General features: G+C 43.3%; 1 protein-coding gene across 3 annotated transcripts in view; it reads left to right on the plus strand.

Annotated features, from left to right (window-relative positions):
* The first annotated feature begins 3,876 nt into the window (after positions 1–3,876).
* MKLN1 (muskelin 1) overlaps positions 3,877–20,567 on the plus strand; it is a 93,382-nt gene continuing 76,691 nt past the window's right edge. For 2 of the 3 annotated variants that reach the window (XM_053943359.1, XM_053943361.1), the window contains exons 1-2: positions 3,877–4,000; positions 18,045–18,114. In XM_053943359.1, the coding sequence (XP_053799334.1) occupies positions 3,906–4,000; positions 18,045–18,114 (165 nt within the window). In that variant the 5' untranslated portion in view covers positions 3,877–3,905. Of the gene's footprint in view, positions 4,001–8,752; positions 8,776–18,044; positions 18,115–20,567 lie in introns of those variants that run through there. The other variant, XM_053943360.1, reaches the window with a different exon arrangement.

Below are 20,567 nucleotides of genomic sequence, written 5' to 3' on the forward strand. Positions count from 1 at the left end.
TGAGAGATGAAGATGAGTGAGGCCAGTTTGAGGAGTTTTTGGAATTCCCTCTGGTCCTGCTCCAGCCTTGCCCAGAGGTTAGAGGCATTTTTCTTTGAAGATGCTATGGGAGGCAGCAGGCCTTTGGCTTGGGAGGAAGCTCTTAGCCTGTGTCTGGTGCAGGCAGGAGGTTTTATTCCCTTTGCACCATGTCTGAGTTAAACGAAGTCCTGGCCTTGCAGGAGGAGCTTGGTTAGGTGAGCACCGCCAAAATCTGGTAGGACAATACCCCGCTGGGCCAGTGCTCCGCTTCCGCTCCCTAAACAATAGGAGTTTACACAACTGCAGCCCACTTGAGGTTTCTGCCTTGCTTCATGGCTGAGCAACGAGACCCCAAATGTCACAGCTCTGCCTAATGTCCTTGGCTCTGTCCTGCTTTGGAAAGAAACATGCAGCGGCCTGTGCTGCCAATGCTATTTCCTCTCTCACTCGTCTTTAAAGGTCTCTTTTTCCAACAGCTGATCAGCTCCGCAGCTCCGGGGAGGACGTGAGATCCGGCTGGCCCACGAGCTGGCTGGTATGGCGGCGTGCCATGTTGTTGTTTGTATTGCTTTCATTTTTCTGGCGTTACTTGGCTCTTCCACGAAACTTGTTTTCATCCTGAACTATGTGCTCATTACATATCCAAACGCCCACGCGAGGTTTTGCATGAGGAAACTCGAAACACACGCGCAGTAGAGAAGAGTTTCTGATGGGGGGGATGAGATATTTGTCTCGAGACTGACAAACAATTGTAAAATCCCCAAGTTTCCTGCAGTTGGGGTTCCAGCTCGCTGATGACAAGCATGTGAACGCTGTGTGTGCATCCTCCTGGCAAAGAGACGTGGGGAACATCTCTTGTGGTCACCTTGGCCTTTCCCAGAAACTCCAGCTACTGTCCAAGGCACACGTCCAGCGACCTCCGAGCTCTCTCTGGCAGGCTGGTCCCTGAACGCCGAAGGGACCTTGTGCTGCTAGGAAAGCTCTCACTTCCCCTCTGCGGCCCCTCCTCAGAGGGCAGCCAGCCACAGGCTGCACGGATCCACCCAGCCAGCTCTGGGCCAGGAGGCACCAAAACGTGCTGGAGGGTTTCAGTGAGGTCCCAAGTGAGGGGGCAGAAACAGGAAAACTCTGCACGGAGTTTGCTTCATAAGGACAAGGAAGCTTGTGAAGGGCCTGGAGCACAAGTCTGATGAGGAGCAGCTGCGGGGAGCTGGAGGGGCTCAGCCTGGAGAAAAGGAGGCTCAGGGGGGAACTTCTCACTCTCTACAACTCCCTGACAGGAGGGTGCAGCCAGGTGAGGGTCAGTGTCTGCTCCCAGCAATGGGATGAGAGGAAACGTCCTCATGTTGTCCCAGGGGAGCTTTAGATTGGACATTACAGAAAATTTCTTCACTGAAAGTGTTGTCAAGCACTGAAACAAGCTGTTCTGGGTAGTGGTGGAATCACTATCCCTAGAAGTGTTCAAAAATCATGTAGATGTAGCACTTGGGGACATAGTTTAGTGGTGGGTTTGACACTGCTGGGTTAATGGTTGGACTTGATAATTTTAGAGGTCTTTCCCAACCTTAATGATTCCGTGATTCTATGTGTAAGTGCCCTCTTTGTGGTACTTCCCTGGAGCAATGGGTCTCTGTCACTGCTGGAGGCAGGATGAAGCATGCTGGTGTCATTGGGCTCCCCACATTCCTCAGATCCGGTGTTATATTGGCAGAGCAAGCACAGCACAGGCCTGGACCAGCACAGTGGGGTTCAGATACTTGTGTTTTCTGAATTTTCTCCCCTCTTCTATGGCCCCGTCACCAGCTGGGCTCCAGCAGCTGCTCTGGTTGGGATACAGAGAGCGCATCTGGAGGCTGCAGGCCGTCCAAATCTGCAGCACAACTCTGCCTTGCACATCATGCTCCTCCACACTGTGCTCTGTCCACTCAGTGTGGAAAAACCCTCTTCTCCAGCAGCCACTGGTAACTGCACAGCACTGGGCAGGCTGAGCCGGAGGGACCAGAGGGCTTGGTTTGCAGCTTTGGATTGCTCTGCTTCCTCAAAGCCTTCCCTCCTGCCTGTGCTGCAGATGAATAAAGATTTTCCAGGGCTGTCAGTACTGCATATTTCACCAGCATTCCCTTCACTTTAAGTCCAAAATGCGCTAAAAATACGCTGGCTTGGCATCCAGGTCTTGATTCAAGTATTAACAGGATACTGGGCAGAGAAATCCTGGGGTGGTTTCACTGTGCAGCAGCGAGCTGCTGGCTCTGCCTCCTTTTCCTCCTCCTCCTGGCCGCTGCAGGGCTGTTACCCCCACTCTCAAGCCCGTAAATTTCATATTCAGAGGTCACAGGTTTCACATGGCATCGCTCCCCTTGGGCTGGTTGTTAGCAAGGCTCCGAACACCGAGGTGACGTCTCTTCCTCTGGGGTTGGGAGTATATGATCAGCAAAGTATTTGCTTTATTACTCCTCTGGTAATTTTGGGAGGGGGATGCCTGCAGGCTGGAGCTGGGATAAGTAAAGTCTGAAATGCCACAAACTTCAAAAGGCCTCGCTAGTGAAGCAGAAGGAGGAGATGTGGAAGTTTGTGCCTCGCCCATAGATTTTGTTGTGTTGTTGCTGAGCCACGTGGCTTTGATACCAGTGAAAACACAGCAAAACCCCTCTGGGAAGGGGTCTTGAGATGAAGTGCTTTCTGCTCCCCCTCACTTTTAAAACACCCAGTTGATGTTCAGCCTTCAAGGCTGCTGAGCGACTTTTTCATCCGCAGGCAGATTTTGCTGCCACATTCTCACTCACTTTCCTAAAATAAAGGAGAAAAAAAATTTAAAAGAATTCTTGTGCTAATTTAATCTAGCCAGGCATCCTGCTGTCCTGCCTCATAATATCTCTCCAATCTGTCATTTCCAACAGACAGTGGTTTATTGGTTTGGCTTTTATTTTTCCTCCCCCTGGTCTTGAAATATCTCCCCTTCTTTCTCAAGTAGTCCAGAGCTCCCCCAGGGGTGTCCCAAATTTTCCCCTTGCTTTGATGGGAGCTCTGGGTGAAAACATCTCCCTTCTCCAGGAAAAACCCTACAACAACCTCAGACAGAGAAAACCTTGCCAAAGAATGCCCAGCTTATGTGCTGGGCCTGTCAGTGCTGCATTGATGGTTGGACTCAATGGTCTTAAGGGTCTTTTCCAACCTTCACAATTCTATAAATATAGGAGCTGGTGTAGGATCAAACCTCACTGGGTTTCTCTTGATCCCTTTCCCAATCACCTGCCCTTGTGGGGCCAGGGAAGGAGCATCTCCTTTGATAATTAACACTCCTCAGCCCCCTTGAGCCCCTCAGGGTATCCTTCTCGAGCCCCACAGGTCACCCCCTGAGCCCCTCATCCCCACAGTGCATGTCCCAAGCTTCTCAGCTCACCTCAAACCCTTGAGGCATCCCTTGAGTCCCTCAAGGCATCCCCTCATACCCACAGCCCCTCTGAGCCCCCCAAGGCCACCTCAGCTCCATGGGGCATCCTCTGAGTCCCTCAAGGCATCCCCGCAGACCCACAGCCCCTCTGAGCCCCCCAAGGCCACCTCAGCTCCATGGGGCATCCTCTGAGTCCCTCAAGGAACCCCTCAGACCCACAGCCCCTCTGAGCCCCTCAGGCCACCTCAGCTCTATGGGGCATCCCCTGAGTCCCTCAAGGCATCCCCGCAGACCCACAGCCCCTCTGAGCCCCACGGGACACCCCCGAACGCCTCACGGCACCTCAACCCCACAGAGCAGCCACAGAGCAATCCCACAGCCGCCGCCCGAGCCCCCTCAGACCGTCCCGGCGCGGCCCCTTTAAGAGCGCGGCCCCTTTAAGAGCGCGGCCCCGCCCCCCGCGGTCGCTGCCGGGGCCGCTGCTGACAACAAGATGGCGGCGGCGGCGGGTCCGGCGGGCGCTGAGAGTCGCGTGTTGGGCTACAGCCTGCACCGCTGGAGCAGCTTCTCCTCCACCTACCTGCCCGAGTGAGTGCCGGGCTCGGCACCGCGCCTGGAACGCGCTCCGGGCTCGGGTCTGGGGGTGGCCGGGCGGCTGGGCCTGTGTGCGGCCTGCGCGGACCCCGCGCTGAGGCCCGCGCGGGGAGGCCGCGGCGGGGGGGAGTGGGACCGGAGCTGTGTGTGAGCGGCGTTTTGTGTGTGAGAGGGCTCTGTGCAGCAGATTTTGGGGGGGACGTGTGTGAGGAGGGTCTGTACAGGACAGTTTGGGGCGGCTGTGTGTAAGAGGGTTCTCTACAGCAGGGTTGGGGGGCTGCGTTTGACGGAGATCTGTACTGCGGGACTTGGGGGTGTTAGTGGGGCAGGAGGTGCTCAGCAGGGCTGGAGGTTCAGGGACAGGTTACCATCACTTGGGGCTGTGTTTGAGAAAGTGGCTCATGAAGAGATGTGGGAGGAGTTGCGTGGGGCAGAGGGTCTGGGCTTGCAGGTTTGGGGTGGTGAGTTAAATGGGGAGGGCCTGGAGGGTCAGGTTTGGGGGTACCTTTAGCACGAGATATGGGCAAAGGAAAGTTGCAGCTAAAGAGGAGAAGCTGACCCCAGATTTGGGGTGAGAACAGGTGCCGGTGTGGGAGAGGCTGGTCAGTTACTGGGTGAAACAAGGAGAAGGGTCAGTGCCCCTCCTGCTCTGCCTCTGTCAGGTGCTTGTGGGCTCTGTGTTTTTTGGCAGCTGGGCGTCCTGTCCTGCCCCGACCTCTGGAATGCTGGGCTGTCTCCCCTGCTTTGTGTGGCTTTAGGGAAAAGGGGTCACTTGCTGCCCTAAGCGCTTGCCTCTAGGAATTTGGGGGTTGGCAGAGCTGTTACAGCCATCGGTTTGTGCTGCTGTACCAAGTGATCCCATCCTCTGTTGGCCACATGGCATCCAGCTGCAGCCTGCTGACAGTCAAGTTTGGAGTGGCCACAGCGTGGTTTACATGTGATGTTTTTGGTGCACCTTTTGGATAAGCCATCCTTGGTGCTGGAGTTGAGGAGGGCTGCTGGGGTCACAGCACAACGAGCTCATCATGGGCTGTCGAGACTCATCCGATCATCGATTGTGCTGCATTTGCTGACCTTTGATTGATGTGTCCTGAACTCACCTGCTGTCAACAAGTGACAGAGTTGCCTTAGTTGTTAATTATTAATATCCTCAATTATCTCCATTTTCCAAAATGAAGCAAACCTCTAAAACCAAATTTTTAAGTGAACTCTGAATTGTTTTGTTTTTCTGTTTTTTGTATATTTTCTGTGATGGATGGGAAAAATAACTGGTTTCTTTTCTAATTGGTAATCTTTGGTGGTAATTAAGCCATCCCTTTACCTTTCCTGTGAAAACAACTTGCCCTTAGGGTGCCTCTTTCAGGTCTTTGATGGTCTTGTAGTTGTTTCTACTGGCATTTCTGGCTTTTAAAATCTTGTTAAAGCGTTGGTCCCTGAGGAGAGGGGTGACAGTCCATTATTGATCTCAGTGATGCGATAGAAACACAGAGTATTGTCTTTGTCCTTGATATTCCTTTCCAAGGCTCCCATTAGTCCCTTTTGCTACCGACTCGTTTCAGGAATTAAATTACACGTGGCATCTGCAGTGCTGCCCAAAGTCCTTAATGCCTTCCCTGATACAAATTCCCATTCCTGTAGCTGGGATGGTATTTTACAAATGTGTGACCTTGCATTTGGCTGCTTTTAAGATGTTGTTTAAAAGTGCTTGTCATCAGTGAAAACCGTTTTATCTGCTTTTAAGCACTGTAATCCCAACAACAGGCTTGTTCTCTGGTGTGCTGACCTTGGTCTGAGGGATTCTGGTCCTAATGTGTTGTCTTGCTATGGAAGTTTTGGTTTTTGCTTGCTAACTTTATTCCCATGGCCTGGGAGAGAGCTGGAATACAGTCTGAATTGGAAAGGAAAGGCTTTGACCTCTCCTTGATTTAAGACCAGCCTCTCAAAATGAGGAAGATTAATAAGAAATATATGGGAGCGTGACTTTTTGGGGATGGACTGAAGATGGAAATCTTGAAAATTGCTGGGACAAGACCATAACACCCTGTGAGATGAACATGTGCATAGAGCTAAAGGTTCTCTTAGTATTTAATATGTAGAACAAAATGATGCTTGTCTGGAAGAACTTGATCTTAGAGGATGTTTTCCAGCTTGCATGACTCCATGACATTGGGAATTCTGGTTATGCTGTAGTTTAAATAAATTTGCTGGCATAGCTAGAAAGAAACCACTTAAACCTTTAAGGAGAAAAGGGGCTCTGCCCTCATGTGTGTAGGAGTGAATATACAACTTATTAAATATTATTGATTGTTGGGAGTTGTGATATTGCAGGCAAAGTGCTTGGGGAGGAGCAGCAGAGGAGTTAAGCATGTTTTAAACACATGCCTTAAGTAGTTGTATGATTTTAAATGTAAAACAAAGTTCTGGAATGTAAAACTTTCATCACTGCTGACCAGGGAAGAAATTAGATGTCTAGTGACATCTCACCTGCTTATGTGATGCTGAACTGACATTGAAACTTTTCAGAACACTGAAATCATCTGATAACCTCTCTTTTAATTAAAAAAGCCTAAACAAAGCAAAACAAAAAGTGTTTTTCAAAGGCCTTTCTGGTCATGCTCTAGTTGAGGATCAGTAGTCTATTGAAAAGCACTCATTTTCTTTCAGTACAGAGAAGCTTCCTCTGCTGAATGCCAGTGTCTTTCCTCTTGCATTTGGTGGTGGTACTGGAGGATTAGTTAGTGCTGGATCCAGTTTCTGGCAGTTTTACCAGTGCTGCAGCTACCTGCATGTTTGCAAGGACTTTCCAGACATTAAGTGAGGATTGTCTTAATGAAAAGAAATAGTTCTCCTGTTTTTCAAATCACTGGAGTTGTCTATTGGTTTGTACCCGCAAGAAGACTGACTTGGTTATTTATTTTAGAAACTGTGTGTAGAAATCAAAGAATTGGTCTGGTAGTAGTGGCTGTCTCAGTCTGTGTTGTAGGGGAGGTTGTACCTTTGGAAAGAGAACTGGTCCGAGAGGAAACTTGGTGTTGAAACATCTGGTGTTTCCAGAGATGTTCTGCCTGTGCAGAGGCACCAGTGCATTGAGAGGCTTTGGCTTATCCAACTTGGAATTGCCTGAGACTGTTCTGTCAGATCCATTCCTTGCCTCTCCAAGGTTCCTCCCGGGAGGAATGGAGCCTCAGGGGAGGCTGCTCCCTGATGCCTCACATGGGGCTGGCCTAGGGGTTGCCCCAGCACCGGCAGTGGCTTCACTCCAGTGACACAAACGAGTGCTGGTGTCTTTAGACATGCACAGAGACAGGGAGATGGACTTTATTCCTCTCTCTTCTCTGCCCTCCTGCACGAAGTGATGAGCTCAGTCACTTTGTTTCTTTCTGGACAAGGAGGGAATAAACAGATATAGAAGGTAATGCAGTCCTTGCTCCAGTTTGTTTTTTTTTTTTTTGGTAGGAAATAGAACCAGAAGCTATTGCTCTACACTGAGAGAAGCACTTCATATCCTGACTTTTTTAGTGGCTTGTTTTTGTACCTGCTCCAGTTTAAACTTCCTCCTTAGGTGAATGAGAGGTGAAGTGCTGTGCTCTGTGTGATGGTAGCCATGTACCCTTTATTATTGCCAGATTACTGCATCCTGGGGCTGTGGGTTCTAGTGCCTGCATCAGCCTCATGACTGATGGCATTTTGTATTTGGTAATACACCATGTCCTTCTGTCACTGTTTTATATGGCTGAAATTCCACTTCAGAGATTAACAAGAGCTTTTTGCTGTGTTCCTCTATTCACATACTTTGGTGAGGAACGTTCATCCTGTTTCTGTTGCTCAAATTTTCAGTCCTTCAAGTTTTCCTGTATGGAATCTCTGTAGAGGAAGATCAGCATATTTCCTATATTTGACTCCAGGATTTTTAATTAGTATTTTGTTTATTTCTTATGCTAAGGTTGTTATTAAGAATATAAATTAAGATTGGTTTCTTAGCTGATAATTAAATACCATTAACAACCTCTTAGCTGGTGTCACTTTTTCACTGCAACTCACTTTTATCTATTTAATGGTCAACTTCAGAGAATTCCAGTCTTCTCCAGTTTGATGCCTTGAGTGGTGTCATATGCTGAAGGCTGAATAACTCTGTTGTCCCTTTCCTAGGAAGTGTCCTGGAGCAAGGAAGGATCTAGTTGATTTGTTAAAATACCCTCAAGATAATTTTATTTTTTCATTGGTTTTCTGTATTTCCATCAAACTAGGGGAAGAAAACTTAGTGAAAGATACTTTGATAGTAAAATATGAGTGACTCATAGGCTTTTAAAGTGAGAATGCAAATTTAACTTTTGCTTTCAAGGTATGAGGATGTAACAGCAAGTTCCTGGCCAAACTAAAATGTACTGCTGTAGTGGTCTGCTCTGAAAGAAGTGTACTCTAATGTTTTCAAATCTTGCAAAACCTTATCAAAAAGGTGAAGAGAACACATGCAGCAAACCTTTTGGGGTAAAGTCCATAAGGATTAAAAACAACAGACCTAAACAAACAAACAAAAAGCCCCAAGTGAAAAATAACCTGAAATCTAGCTCCTGTGCTCGCTGAGATTTTTGTAACAGGAAAAAACATATGTTTGTGGCCAGTGAAATGTGGTTCTCAGTTTCTTCTCCAACCACATGAAACTGATGACTCAGAGCTGTACCATAGACGTTCATAAATCTCCTTGTAGATGCATCCAGCTCTTGAAGAATCTCCTGTTCAAGCTGAGATCAGTCATGACTAATGAAAAGGTATTTTTAATATTATGTTCCCTGAGCCCAAACTCTGTTCCCTTTACAAGGCGAGGATACCTTCTGCTGAGGTCTAAGCAGTTTAAAGCCATCTAAACCAGACCCAAATGGTGGAAGAGTTGTAGAACTGTGACTTTGGAGGTTTTTTGCACTGATAATAACCATTCATGTACTTCTTTCAGCTTAAGTTGTCAGCATTTCTAGCTTTACTTCAGTATTTTGACATAGCCAATTCACTTTCCTTGTCGTAATTATTTTGCCTTTAGATATGGGAAGGTGAGCAGGCACAGGGGCTGGCTCTGTAACTGCTGATGACTTTCATTATTGATCAATACTTCCAACATTTATTAAAATGAGCAGGGGGATGCAAACCCTGGCTAACCAGTGAGCTGCCCCACTCCTTCCCTCTGAGCTGAGCCCTGTGTATAGGTATGCTCTTAGTTCTGCTTTTCGTCCTTTCCAGTGGCCAGTGGAAAATATTTTTTCCCTCTGCTTGTTTGTGTGAACTTTCTGGATGTTTCTAGACAACCTCATGTTCTGACAGGCATTTTCCTCTTGTTTACATCACTTCTGTAGCCTAGGATTTTTTCTGTGAGTGCTGAGATTCAGTACTTACAGAGCAAAATATTTCTGTAGAAAATCAAGTTGCCTACAGATTGAATACATAACTATAAAATGTTTCTTTGGTGTCTGATAAAGGTAATTAGTGAGAAAGAAACATGTCAGAGGTGGAGGGAGTGAAAATAATCACAAAATTATGAAGTTATGAGAGATTTTGAGTTATGATATCTCTTGCTCCCCAGGTAAAAGCACAAGTGCTGTAGTATCAGGAGAAACCTCTTTAGGCTCCAGTTAAAATATAGACATTATTTAAGAGATTAGACAGGTTTATTCACTGACAGAAGGAGGAAGGTGAAATGCTAATTGCTCAGGTTCCCTGGTGTGCCCAACCTGGCAGAACCTGTAGTGCTCTAATGTTCAGCCTATTCTGGGATGGCATTTTACAGAACATTAAGAATGTAAAATTTTCATGGGAGGTGTTAACATCATCAGATTGTGGATCATTTGCTGTGTATGTGGCTGTATAGCCTGTGAGTTTAATAAAAGTTTTCCAGCCTTTAATTACTAATTACTGGTTTAAGGACCAACTAGTTATTTAAACAGAGTTTTCCTTGGGATAAATGTTGTTGCTCAGGCATCACATATAGTCTGCTTGATTTTTTTTTTTTTTCGTGGCAAAGAATATGGTTTTTAATTCTGTACATTCATTATGTTTTTATCAGATTGCAGGTAGAATGGTCAAGTGTATCACCACCACCAATTTTGTGATCTGATCCTCATTTTTTTGCTGAGATTAAGTGGTGTGGGTAGCACTGATTCCATCACTTACATAGATGGTGACTTGTTCCAAAGCAAGCCAGTGCTTGACTTCAATTGCATGTTAACACAAACTTGTAAACCCAGATGTCATTTTGCTTTTTTTGCCTGTTGAATTTTGTGTGAAGAGTGAGCTGTAAGTTCACTGGGTTTGAATTCCATAATACACCAGTTACTGGAACAAGGGAGGAGGAACACTGAAGACGTATTTTGTTGCTTTAGGTAGTTGCTATTTCAGTCATTACTTCCAACTCAGTGTGCATAATCCTTGAGAAATTATTTCCTGAATCAATTTAAATCAAGGAGCACAGCCATCTATTTAAGTTGAGGACAGCAGCCTGCACGTCTGAATTTAAACTGCAGGAGCAGACTGGCTGATAGCACTTGCTCTTCCTTTGCTGGCACCTTCTGGTGTTCCTGGAAGAGGACAGGATCTTCATCATGGAGAAAAATTGTGCTCTGGTCAGTCTGAATTTGGTGGTGTTTTCCTTGGTCTTCCCTGCCTTTCCCCTGAGACTGGCTGGATTCATAATGTCATGCTCAAGCTCTGGGAAGGTGCCTGAAAAAACATTGAAACTCTGTTTAGGATATGACCTGTATTTTTCTGGAATCCTTTTCTGTCAGTACATAGTTTAAACAGCATTTGGCTGTTAGGATAATTATATTTAAATAGCAATTTCCCAGCCTGTCCTGCACTTGAAAGTTTTATTAGTAAAGAGATGCTCTTAACACAGAGTGTTAAGTTGGAGGTAAAAAGTTGGGTTAGGTAAATTGACCCGTGAATAAGGAATTGATGAATGAGTGCCCACTACACTCTCATGTGACAGTGTACTATTGCTACTTTTCAATTTTGTCTTCTAAAAATCCTGATTTCTGCTACAGGATTTGGAAGCTGCCAAATATGAAAGTAATTTTGGCCTGGGAACTGCTGTATCCTTTAGCATGAATTATGTATATTGATCCAAAATAAAGAATAATTCCCTAACGTAATCCAGGGTTAAATGTTTGACCTGTACTGCATTTCTCCACATAACCAGCACTTAACAGGCTGATACTTCCTTATCTTTCCACATCAGTATTTTGTCTTCTGCATTCCCTGAGTTACACTGCCAGTGAGAGAAGCTTAATTTTGAAAGGAAAACTGTGAAAGTTTTCCCACTTGGAACCAGGAGGCATTTTCCATAGAGTTTTGGTGGAAAAATCTCCAAACCTGACATCAGTTTGGGCATGAGGGTGCTTCAGTCTATTTTGTTGAACATAGTCTGCTTTAAATTCTTTTACAGGCATCAGTTTTTTGGGTGAACTTTTACTGAGTGTGAGGTTACAGTGCTGATGAGTATTAAAGATGTGTTTATGGCTTACATTAGCAATGTATATCTTTACATATAATCACTCAATCTGGTTTTGTGGCTTCCCCTGAGTGGAATTATTACAGATATTGTGGAAAATAAGAGCATCCTTGCACTGTTGTGAAATCGTGGAAGGCCTTAATCTACTCCTGGCCTTTGTTAAGTTTTTCCATATGTGCATTAGTCAAACAGAAATACTCTACTGAGGTTGTGATGCTTCCAAAATACAGCACAGGGAATTTACATGGATGTGTGCTAGACATTGCTTTCCTCTAATCTACTTAAAAAGGATCTGTCCCGAACCAAGAAAATTATTTTGGAAATGAGAAGTGAGCAGTGCTGAAGTGGGCTGCTCCACCAGAACTGTGGAAGATTTGGAAAGTCCAAGTTTTTGTGCTGATTGCTGGCAGTAGAAATCCCTATGTTCATACATGACCCAAACGATTTTCAAGCTAGATAGGAGATTTTCTCAAAATGAAAACTGAATGTTGTTATCCAGTGGTTGTGGGTGGTGATGTTTTAAACTCTGGAGGATTTTACTGCAGTATTTTATCTATTGGCTACAAATTCAGTCAACTGAAGAGTGTAATCTCTTCATCTTTATCCTTGAGTCTTGAAGGGCAGAATTCCTGCTATTCTTGGTCTTCTTATTAAGCCTGGGATTTATTTCTACTCAGGGAGTCTTCTGGTATCTTACCTAAGCTTGGTTAAAAGGTAGGAATTCAGATATCCTTGTGTACTCAAGTGTCTGTATTGAGGGTAATGATATGTACAAGTGGACATATGTAATATATGTGCAGGTAATAATATGTACCAGTGAACACAGAGTATGAAATGAGTAAAAGAAATTGCATCAGATGATCTTATAATCACTGAGTTCACTAATATCACCGGTATTTTAAGTTATTTTCTTATTAAAAACCAGGTAGACATTAATCAAACTACATAGAAAAGATCTTTTTAGTGATCTAACAATTCTTAAATGTAAACTCAAAGTTAGTGCAGGGAGAGAATGAACCTTGGTAATTTTTCAAGCTTAGAAGAGTCTCAGCATCACTTAGCAGTGAAATTGCATCTAAACTATAATCCCTAAATGTTGGGACAATTTGGCTGGTAATCATCTGTGATGCGCGAAGTTTCTGTGGGTACCAACTTAAGTAAATAAGCCTGACTTTATTTTTTCTCCTGTTTGTTTTTCCTCTGTGCTAATACTGATATTCCCAGCCTGGAGCTGGGAGCTCTTGCCACCAAGGATTTGAATCTCTCAGTGATACAGTCAAAAGTTTAATCCGTGATTTAGGGATGTTGAGTGTCACTGGAATAGAAGTTATTTACTGGGCTCTGATAACTTGGAAATGACCTGAAGTTGTGCCAGGGGAGGGTTAGATGGGATATCAGGAAGGGATTCCTTACCAAAAGAGTTGTCCAGCCCTGGCTCAGCTGCCCAAAGCTGTGGTGGAGTCACTGTTCCTGGAGGGATTTTAAAGACACATGGATGTGGCACCTGGGGATGTGGTTTAGTGGTGGCCTTGGCAGTGCTGGTTTAATGGTTGGACTTGGTGATCTTAGGGCTTTCCCAACCCCAAGTGATTCTGTAACTTCCCGCACTACACTGCTGCAGTTTTAGTCACTATTGTTACTATTTAATTCCTGTCATGTCTCAAGGAAGAACTGATGAATCAAAAAATGTCAAACAGAAACACTCTATTAGTTTTAAAGACTTAACTAGATGGGGGAGTGGAAAAAAAAATACTTGCTAACTTGCCTTACTGGAAATGTCTGTGACAGGGCCATTTCGCATTTAGGAAGCATTTAGGTTGGTCTGGCAGTGATGATAGGCAGCTTAAAAAACAAAAGCATTGTCTCATTGAAAAAAATGAGAACTTGATTTTTACTGGGCTGTTTCTAGGCCGGAGCTAAGTAATGCCAGGTTTATTGTCCAGTATAGTCAGCTGTGATCTGATGAATGTATTTCTGTAAGGTTTCTGAATTCTTCAGTTTATTTTTCTAATGTTGTATTTACTAAGCTATTTCATTTTTTCTAGAAATAGGTTTATAATATACGGATGACAGTGTGAGACTGCTGAGGACATGACGCAAAATTGAGCAGAAAGTTGTCCAATCTTGTTACATTATAATATTTAAAACTGCACTCCTGTACATGTTCTACTCAAACTTTGTTTTGCTATGCAAGAGGTTAAGAAACCCTATATTGTAAAATAGCAACCCCAAAACCTCCCACTTTTTTTCCTGAATGGATCTGCAGAGTAACTTCCCATTTCTACTGTGTTTCAATCAAGACGTTCCCATGTCTTTACATCCTTCTGCCACTCTGAGCAGAGAACTTTTCCAGCGAGAAGGAGAGAAACTGTAGCAGAACCTAAAAAATGGTTTTTGACTTGCTTTAGGGGACAGCTATAGGTACATGCAGGTTTTCAAACATTGCAGCCAGGTGGTTCAAAACCAGCATGGCTTGTAATGAATTACGGGAGCTGCAGGAGAAAAAAAAAAAAAAATCTACAGTTCTTTCCAGATCCATTGGGTTTTTAGGTGGTAAGTCTGCTTTTTCCCCTGTTTTTCTTGGTTAAGGCTGTGTGTACATTCCAGTGTCTAGGCTGGGCAGGATTATCTCTGTGGATGCTTTCTGCTGGCTGCTGTGAGGGTTCTGCATGTTTGGAATAGTTTGGTCCACCACGTCTTACAGTGGACTTAGTGGAAATTCTAGCCTGCGTATTCCAGTTGCTGTATTCTTCCCAGTCTCTTTTGGGATGGTTGTAGGAAAAACAGAAAGAATCATCATGTGGACAATGCTGGAGCAAGTATTTAGCCAGTTTCTAGCCAGTCTGTGTTTTTCTAGCACTCCAAGTGCCTTTTTGCAGTGTAATGGTGTGGTAGCTCTGTGGTTTTGAAGAAGAGAGTCTGAGTTCCAAGTCCTCTTAGCAGAGCCTGTGCCCTTTCCTGCACAGCTGCTCTCTGAAGAGCCATATGAATGTGCCAAGCAAAGAGAGTGTTTGGGATTTGTTTATTCTTAAAGACTTGTCCCTAAAGTCATGGATTTCCCTAATAGCAGCTCCATGAAAATATTTAGGTTAGATGCAAATTATAGCAGCCTTAAACCTAATTTGCAATGTATTCTGCAAAGTCATTTTATTTCTTCCTTTCCCACTGAAGCAGAGGAAAACTCTCCTGTAGTGACTGTCATGCATGAACCCATAGAACTCTTTGCACAGAGAAGTTCCCAGGCATGAGGACATCTATGTCATTCCAGCAGAGATCAGCCAACAGTTGGCACAAAGGATATGATGGTTTCTGGGTTGGTAAAAGGAAAAACTATCTCCTTCCAGCAGTTGTGAGACCAGTGTCTGCCTGGGTAGTGAAAAGAAACTTGCACTGTGCTTTGCCAAGAGCTTTCTGCATGGAACCATCCACTCTTTAGTGGTGGGAATGCTTACAGTGAGGCTTAGCTGCTGGGAGCTGTGCAGGCAGTCAGGTTAGGAAATAAGGCACACCAGGGCTGCCTCTGGAATTGCTTGTGGTGTTAATAAAATGCCCCCTCCTGCTTTGCTTCTCATAGCAGAGGTGCTACATCATCTCATTTTTTTAGTAGTTTCTTTCCAGTGGGAAGGGGGGGATTGGGGAGTTCACTGCAGTGGGAACCCCATGTCCCAATCCAGCTGCTCATCTTTTAGTCTCAGTTTGTGCTGGTATGAGCTGAGCTGCAGAAGTGATCTGATGAAAGAAGTTATTTATACAAATCTTTATTATAGCTGCTGGTGTAGGGAGGGGGAGGATCCTTTGCGAGTGGGTGGGGTGGTCCTTTGGCAGTGTTGTAGATTCGTGCTAGACTTGATCTTGTATCCACAGCTGATGATGAGAAGTTATCTCAAACCACATTTAATGGGTTGCCTTTTTCACAGGAAAAGCTTGCGTAAAACCATTGGTACTTGTGGTAGCTCGAGGGCTTACAAATACCTTTTTTTAATGTCTTGTGAAAATTACATGGAAAGTCGTTGTGTTAATGGAATTTTCACTTCCAAAGTTTCTCAAATTTTAATTTACGTGTCATATCTGCAAAGCCTCCCTCCGGGTACTGTGTAGGAGTTTTGTGATGTCCAGAAAAAGGGCTTTACATGGAAAATGGCATCTGCTATTAGGACATGCATTTGTTTGTTTCTTATTGCCTCACGTCTGCTGCAGTGCTTGAATTCCTCCAAGTCCATAAATTTTCCTAAACTGTTATGGTAAATTTGCTTTGTACACATAGACTTCTGTCTTCAATGTTTGTTTAATTTTAATAAATTAATAACCCATGTATTTTAAACATTTCCAACTCCATTGATACTGCTATCTTTATATTTCATATTTCTTTTTAGCCTTTATTTTGTGTGAGCTGCCTGTCCCTCTTCTCTCACTCTGCGGAAGGGTTTTTATCTTGTCTAGCTGTACTGATTGAGATCTTTCTTGGTTGTGGCAAAACTGATCTTTGACCTGGAGAAGCAAACAAATCTGCTTCTAAAAATATGATATTTGGGATCTGTCCCAGGTACAAAATGCTTCTTTCCAGCTGGGCATTATCTGACCATGCAGCAGTGCCAATTCCTGCGAGTGTTGTTCAGTGCATGAAGAGTTTATTGTCTAATGTTTAAACAAATGTAATGGAATAATAAATAAAATTTATTCCGTAGGGTAACTTGTCTTCTTGTGTTCCAGGATTAGGATAAAGTTCCATAAAGGAGAAAAGCCATACAGCATTATCTAGTTTTATCTGCCTTTGTATCCCTAAAGTATTTAATATAAGTTACATATCTTTAAGTTTAGCATTTTTTTCTCTCCAGATGGTAGGAGGTATTAAGAATTTATTAAATACCATGTCTTGCCTGTGGCATGGTACAGGAGACTGCAGGTGATTCTTCTCAAAAGCAAGTGTCTTGTGGTTTCTAATGGTGACTTAGCTTTCAGACTGACAGCTTTTATTAGAAATTTGTTTCAGTTCCCAAATTCTTCCCTTTGCTTAGATTGGTTTGGTTTGTCCCAGTTGTAGTTAAAGCCAGGGCCAGGTTTTCTCTTGTAGTTGAGCCTCTTTGCAGTGCAGATGATGTTGTTAGCTGGATGTTGAATTATGTAGAGCCACGTTTTTTATGTTTGATGGGATTGGAACAGAGAGCAGTGCTGTTCCATTGTGTTTTCCCAAGTGGGAATAAAGCAGCCACAGACCTGGGTCGGTGCTGGCATTGCTGTGTTAATAAATGCTGTGCTGTGATGGGAATCAGCTAAAGGGAGGGAGAACTTCAGTTTTATTCCTGCACTGTGTGAAAATCCAGAGGTGTTCTCCAAGCCTATGGATAGACACAGCCACTTGGCCAGCTTTCAAAAGTGTTCAGATTTAAGAGTCCACCCTGGTGTGACTCCTGGCCGTGTCCCTTGTCCCATCATGGGACTGCTTGGATACCGTTGCTACTGCAGTGATTTTGGGCTGCCCAGTGTGGAAAGAGCCAGCTGATTTCTGTCTGGTAATGCTCAACCTCTGACTTCACCTCTTTCCCTTTGGAGCTTTCATTGGAGTGCTTTTTCCTCCAGCCCTTTGTAGTAATCCAGATGCTCGTGTTCTTTTCCTCCTACACAGCAGATGGAGATGGCAGAAGCCTTTTGATGACTGTTTCCTTCTTTTTACATAAGTTTTAAGAGCTGATGAGTTCGTTAGTTGGAAGTGGTGGAGCTCACAAGCCCTGTCCAGCAGGTGGTGCATTGTCACCTTGCCAATAATTATATATATTTTAGGGATTTTTAGGTTTTTTTTTTTTAGTTTAATCTGGGATGTGAGCTTTACTGCATGGTTATAGAAGAGAAGGCAGATGTGTCATCTAACTGTCATGATGAATCTGTTTTCATTTTAGCCAAAAAATAACTATTTTGAATTTATTAAATACCTAAGTATTGTGCTATTTCAAAGTGAAGAAAGCAACTCAGTTTTGCTGGTTGAAGAGTTGAACTACTATTTTGTATGTTGTTCTGAGCTTATAGCTCATGAAAAATACTTGTTAAAATTTGGCATGGCTCCGGTGGTCATCTTTCTATGCTCCAGGAAAGATTAAGTGGGTTAGCAGCCCTCTCTCTCCCTTCCAGTATTGCCTGGAATAAAGGAAAGTTTTTGGCTTACTAATCCTCCAGCTGCTCATCATTTTAACCTTATTGAAAAGTTCTTACCCTACTGAGGTGTATAAGCCCATTTTTTTTCTGCTTCATTAAAGACTTAATCCTATGTAAATTCATCTGTTTTACATTTATTTCACAATTTTAATTTTTTTTTTATTTCGCAACTTGGAGCTCTGTTTCACAACCACAAAGCTCAAAGGCATAATTTGATGGGTCCTGTAAAATAGCAATTTAGAAAATCTTTAATAAAAAAGGGAGAGAACCTGAGTCTGTACCTAATGATTTAGGTAGCTGCATGAGAATGCTACTGATCTGAATGCAAAACACATTTATTGGATATGTAAAATATGCAGCTGTTACTTAAATTACTTCTGGCTTCTCGTTTCTTAGGAATATCTTGGTGGATAGACCAAATGATCAGTCCTCAAGATGGTCTTCAGAAAGCAATTATCCTCCCCAGGTAAGCTCCTGAATCTCTGCTGTTCTATGCAATGTATTCTGGGTTTTTATTTTAAATGTGGGCTGCTGCTATTAACATCGACATATTTATAGGCTTCCTTCTCTGAGTAAAATGCAGGTTGTTGATACATGAGATATTTACATTTCTAGCAATTTGTGATCCTTCTAGAAGTGCTTCATTGCGGGGGAAGTTTCAGGTTTCCTCCTTGGCAGTCGTGGTCCTGCTGGAAATAATCAAACCTTCTGGTGAGATTAAGCTGCTAATGAGGTGTGCAGGTTCCCCTTTGTCAGCACTACTGGAGGCTGTTGTAGGTTCTTGGCCTTGAATCCCAGATCTAAGGAGCTGGTATTTGTTTCTCCTTATAGCACATTCAGAAATGTGGCCTCTGGTTAGAGGCACTAATGTCACCTCTTCTGCTGGTTAATCACCTTATTAAAATAAGATTTGTATTGATTTTAGCATCTAATTTGCTTTCTCGCTATTATTAAGGTTGTTAGATTACAAAGAATATTCTTTTCCACTTTTTTTTTTCTCCAATGAATGTCATCCTTTCCTCTGTTTTAGATCTGTACCTTATTACTCTGACATGTTTGATCAGCTTCTATGTCTCTTAGGGTGCTTGTTTTCAATTCTGTGTTTAAAGCACTGATACACAGCAGAGTGACTTGCACAGTGTCTCTCTCATGCAAAGTTCTGCTTATCTACTTATTTAATCCAAGTATTCCTCATGAGTGAAATCTCACAGGATCTTTCTCCAGGTAAATCTTGCTGCTTTGTCTTGGAGTTGTGTTAAAGATCCAGAGTCTACAGTGGTGGCTCCCTAGAGCAGCAGGTCATCTGCTGCCACTGAAGAGCTTTCACCTGGATTTTCTGATCAATCCTTCTATGTCACTGTGTCTGTAAAATTAGGTTTTTGGGTTTTTTAGAGGAGAAGGAAAGGTATCCTTTGTATTCTTTAAACCTAATTGTGAAGACTGATATTGATCCTCTTGATGCCTCTGTGCATCTACTGCTCTTTGTATTAGATTATTTTACTTATTTATATTTTGATAAACAATGTAGAATTTTAATCCATAGCCTGAAGCAGTTTAGTCTATCTAGGAACTATGGATTGCAGAGTAATGAGTATTGAGCATGGATTGTATCCCAGCCTGTGCCATCCTTTACTTTTATGCAAGAAGCACATGTTTTTCTTGGGATGCTTTTGTTCCCAAGGCAGGGTTGGCTCTTGGTATGTCTTTGGACTGGATTTTTCATCTGAGATGTGCTCTTAGTTGTTGCTTAAATTCACTCTTTAATTTTCTGAGCCATCATGAACATTCAGTCCTTTTAAAAATCTGATTCTGGAATGGAAACACACCTCCTGTAAGTGGATGCTTTAGAATATTCCCAATTTATACTTAAGGCTGACAAAGAGTGATGCAGATTATACTCAGACATGTAGATTAAGCAGGGATTAATTAGAGTGGCAGACTTCTGTACAAACCACATGAGCTTGTTAAAGAGATATCTTCCAAAAAGTTCATGTGTATGAGTCGTGACCTGAATGGAGATACTATTGCAGAATGACTTGACTCCAACCCTGGAGAGTTGGGCACTGCTCTGCATGCTAAACAAGGCATTTAACCCAAACTTCTTGGTAGGAGAGAGTTGAATTATCACTGGCATTATCTACCTGTGTGTCACATATCAAGACATATGTCAGGTATCCAGAATTAAGGCCTGGCTTGCAAAAAAAATGTCCTCATGTGGCAACTGAGATTGGCAAGACAGTATTTCAGTTTTATTCTCTTACTTAAAGACAAAACAAACAGAAAACGTAGCTGCCTGACTGGAAAAGACCATGTTGCTCTATCCTCTTGCTTGAATCTTTGTATCCAATAATGAGAATATAAAGTACTGTGTAGTTGCTCATGTGTTCAGCAAGCTGAATCCTGAGCACTGAGTAAGAGAGAGGATGTATTTGCAGTGCCTTTATGCTATATAAAGTACTATATGCTGCAGCTAATTCTCATGTTTCTAATCTGAGCGTTTAATTATTCATGTAAAGCACTTTTTATGGTTTAATTTCTCTGTTGAAAAATCAGCTGGAAAGAGGAAGTGGGGAATTAAAATCTGAAGAGTCCTGTGTGCAAAGAGTGCAAATTTTGTTATTTCTGTGTATATAGAAGCAGTTCCCATTTGTGTTGTCTCACATGTGACAGATGAAAGAACTCCAGATTTGGTTGCATTTTGATTGAAATAGTTATTGCACCTTGTCCATTGAAAGACTGCCAAATTAAATGCAGGAAAAACATTTATATAGGTGTTCTGCTTTCTTGGATTTTTTTTTTTCCCCCAGTGGCTGAAGTTGTTACACAGAATCTTAGCTTGTAAAACTTCAGTTGAAACAGTGGATGACTGAATTATAAGTGTGGTGAGGAGAGAATTTGGGGAAAAATCAAGTTGAATAG

The sequence above is a fragment of the Vidua chalybeata genome, chromosome 5 (genome assembly GCF_026979565.1).
Source record: "Vidua chalybeata isolate OUT-0048 chromosome 5, bVidCha1 merged haplotype, whole genome shotgun sequence".
Classification (NCBI taxonomy): Eukaryota; Metazoa; Chordata; class Aves; order Passeriformes; family Viduidae; genus Vidua; species Vidua chalybeata.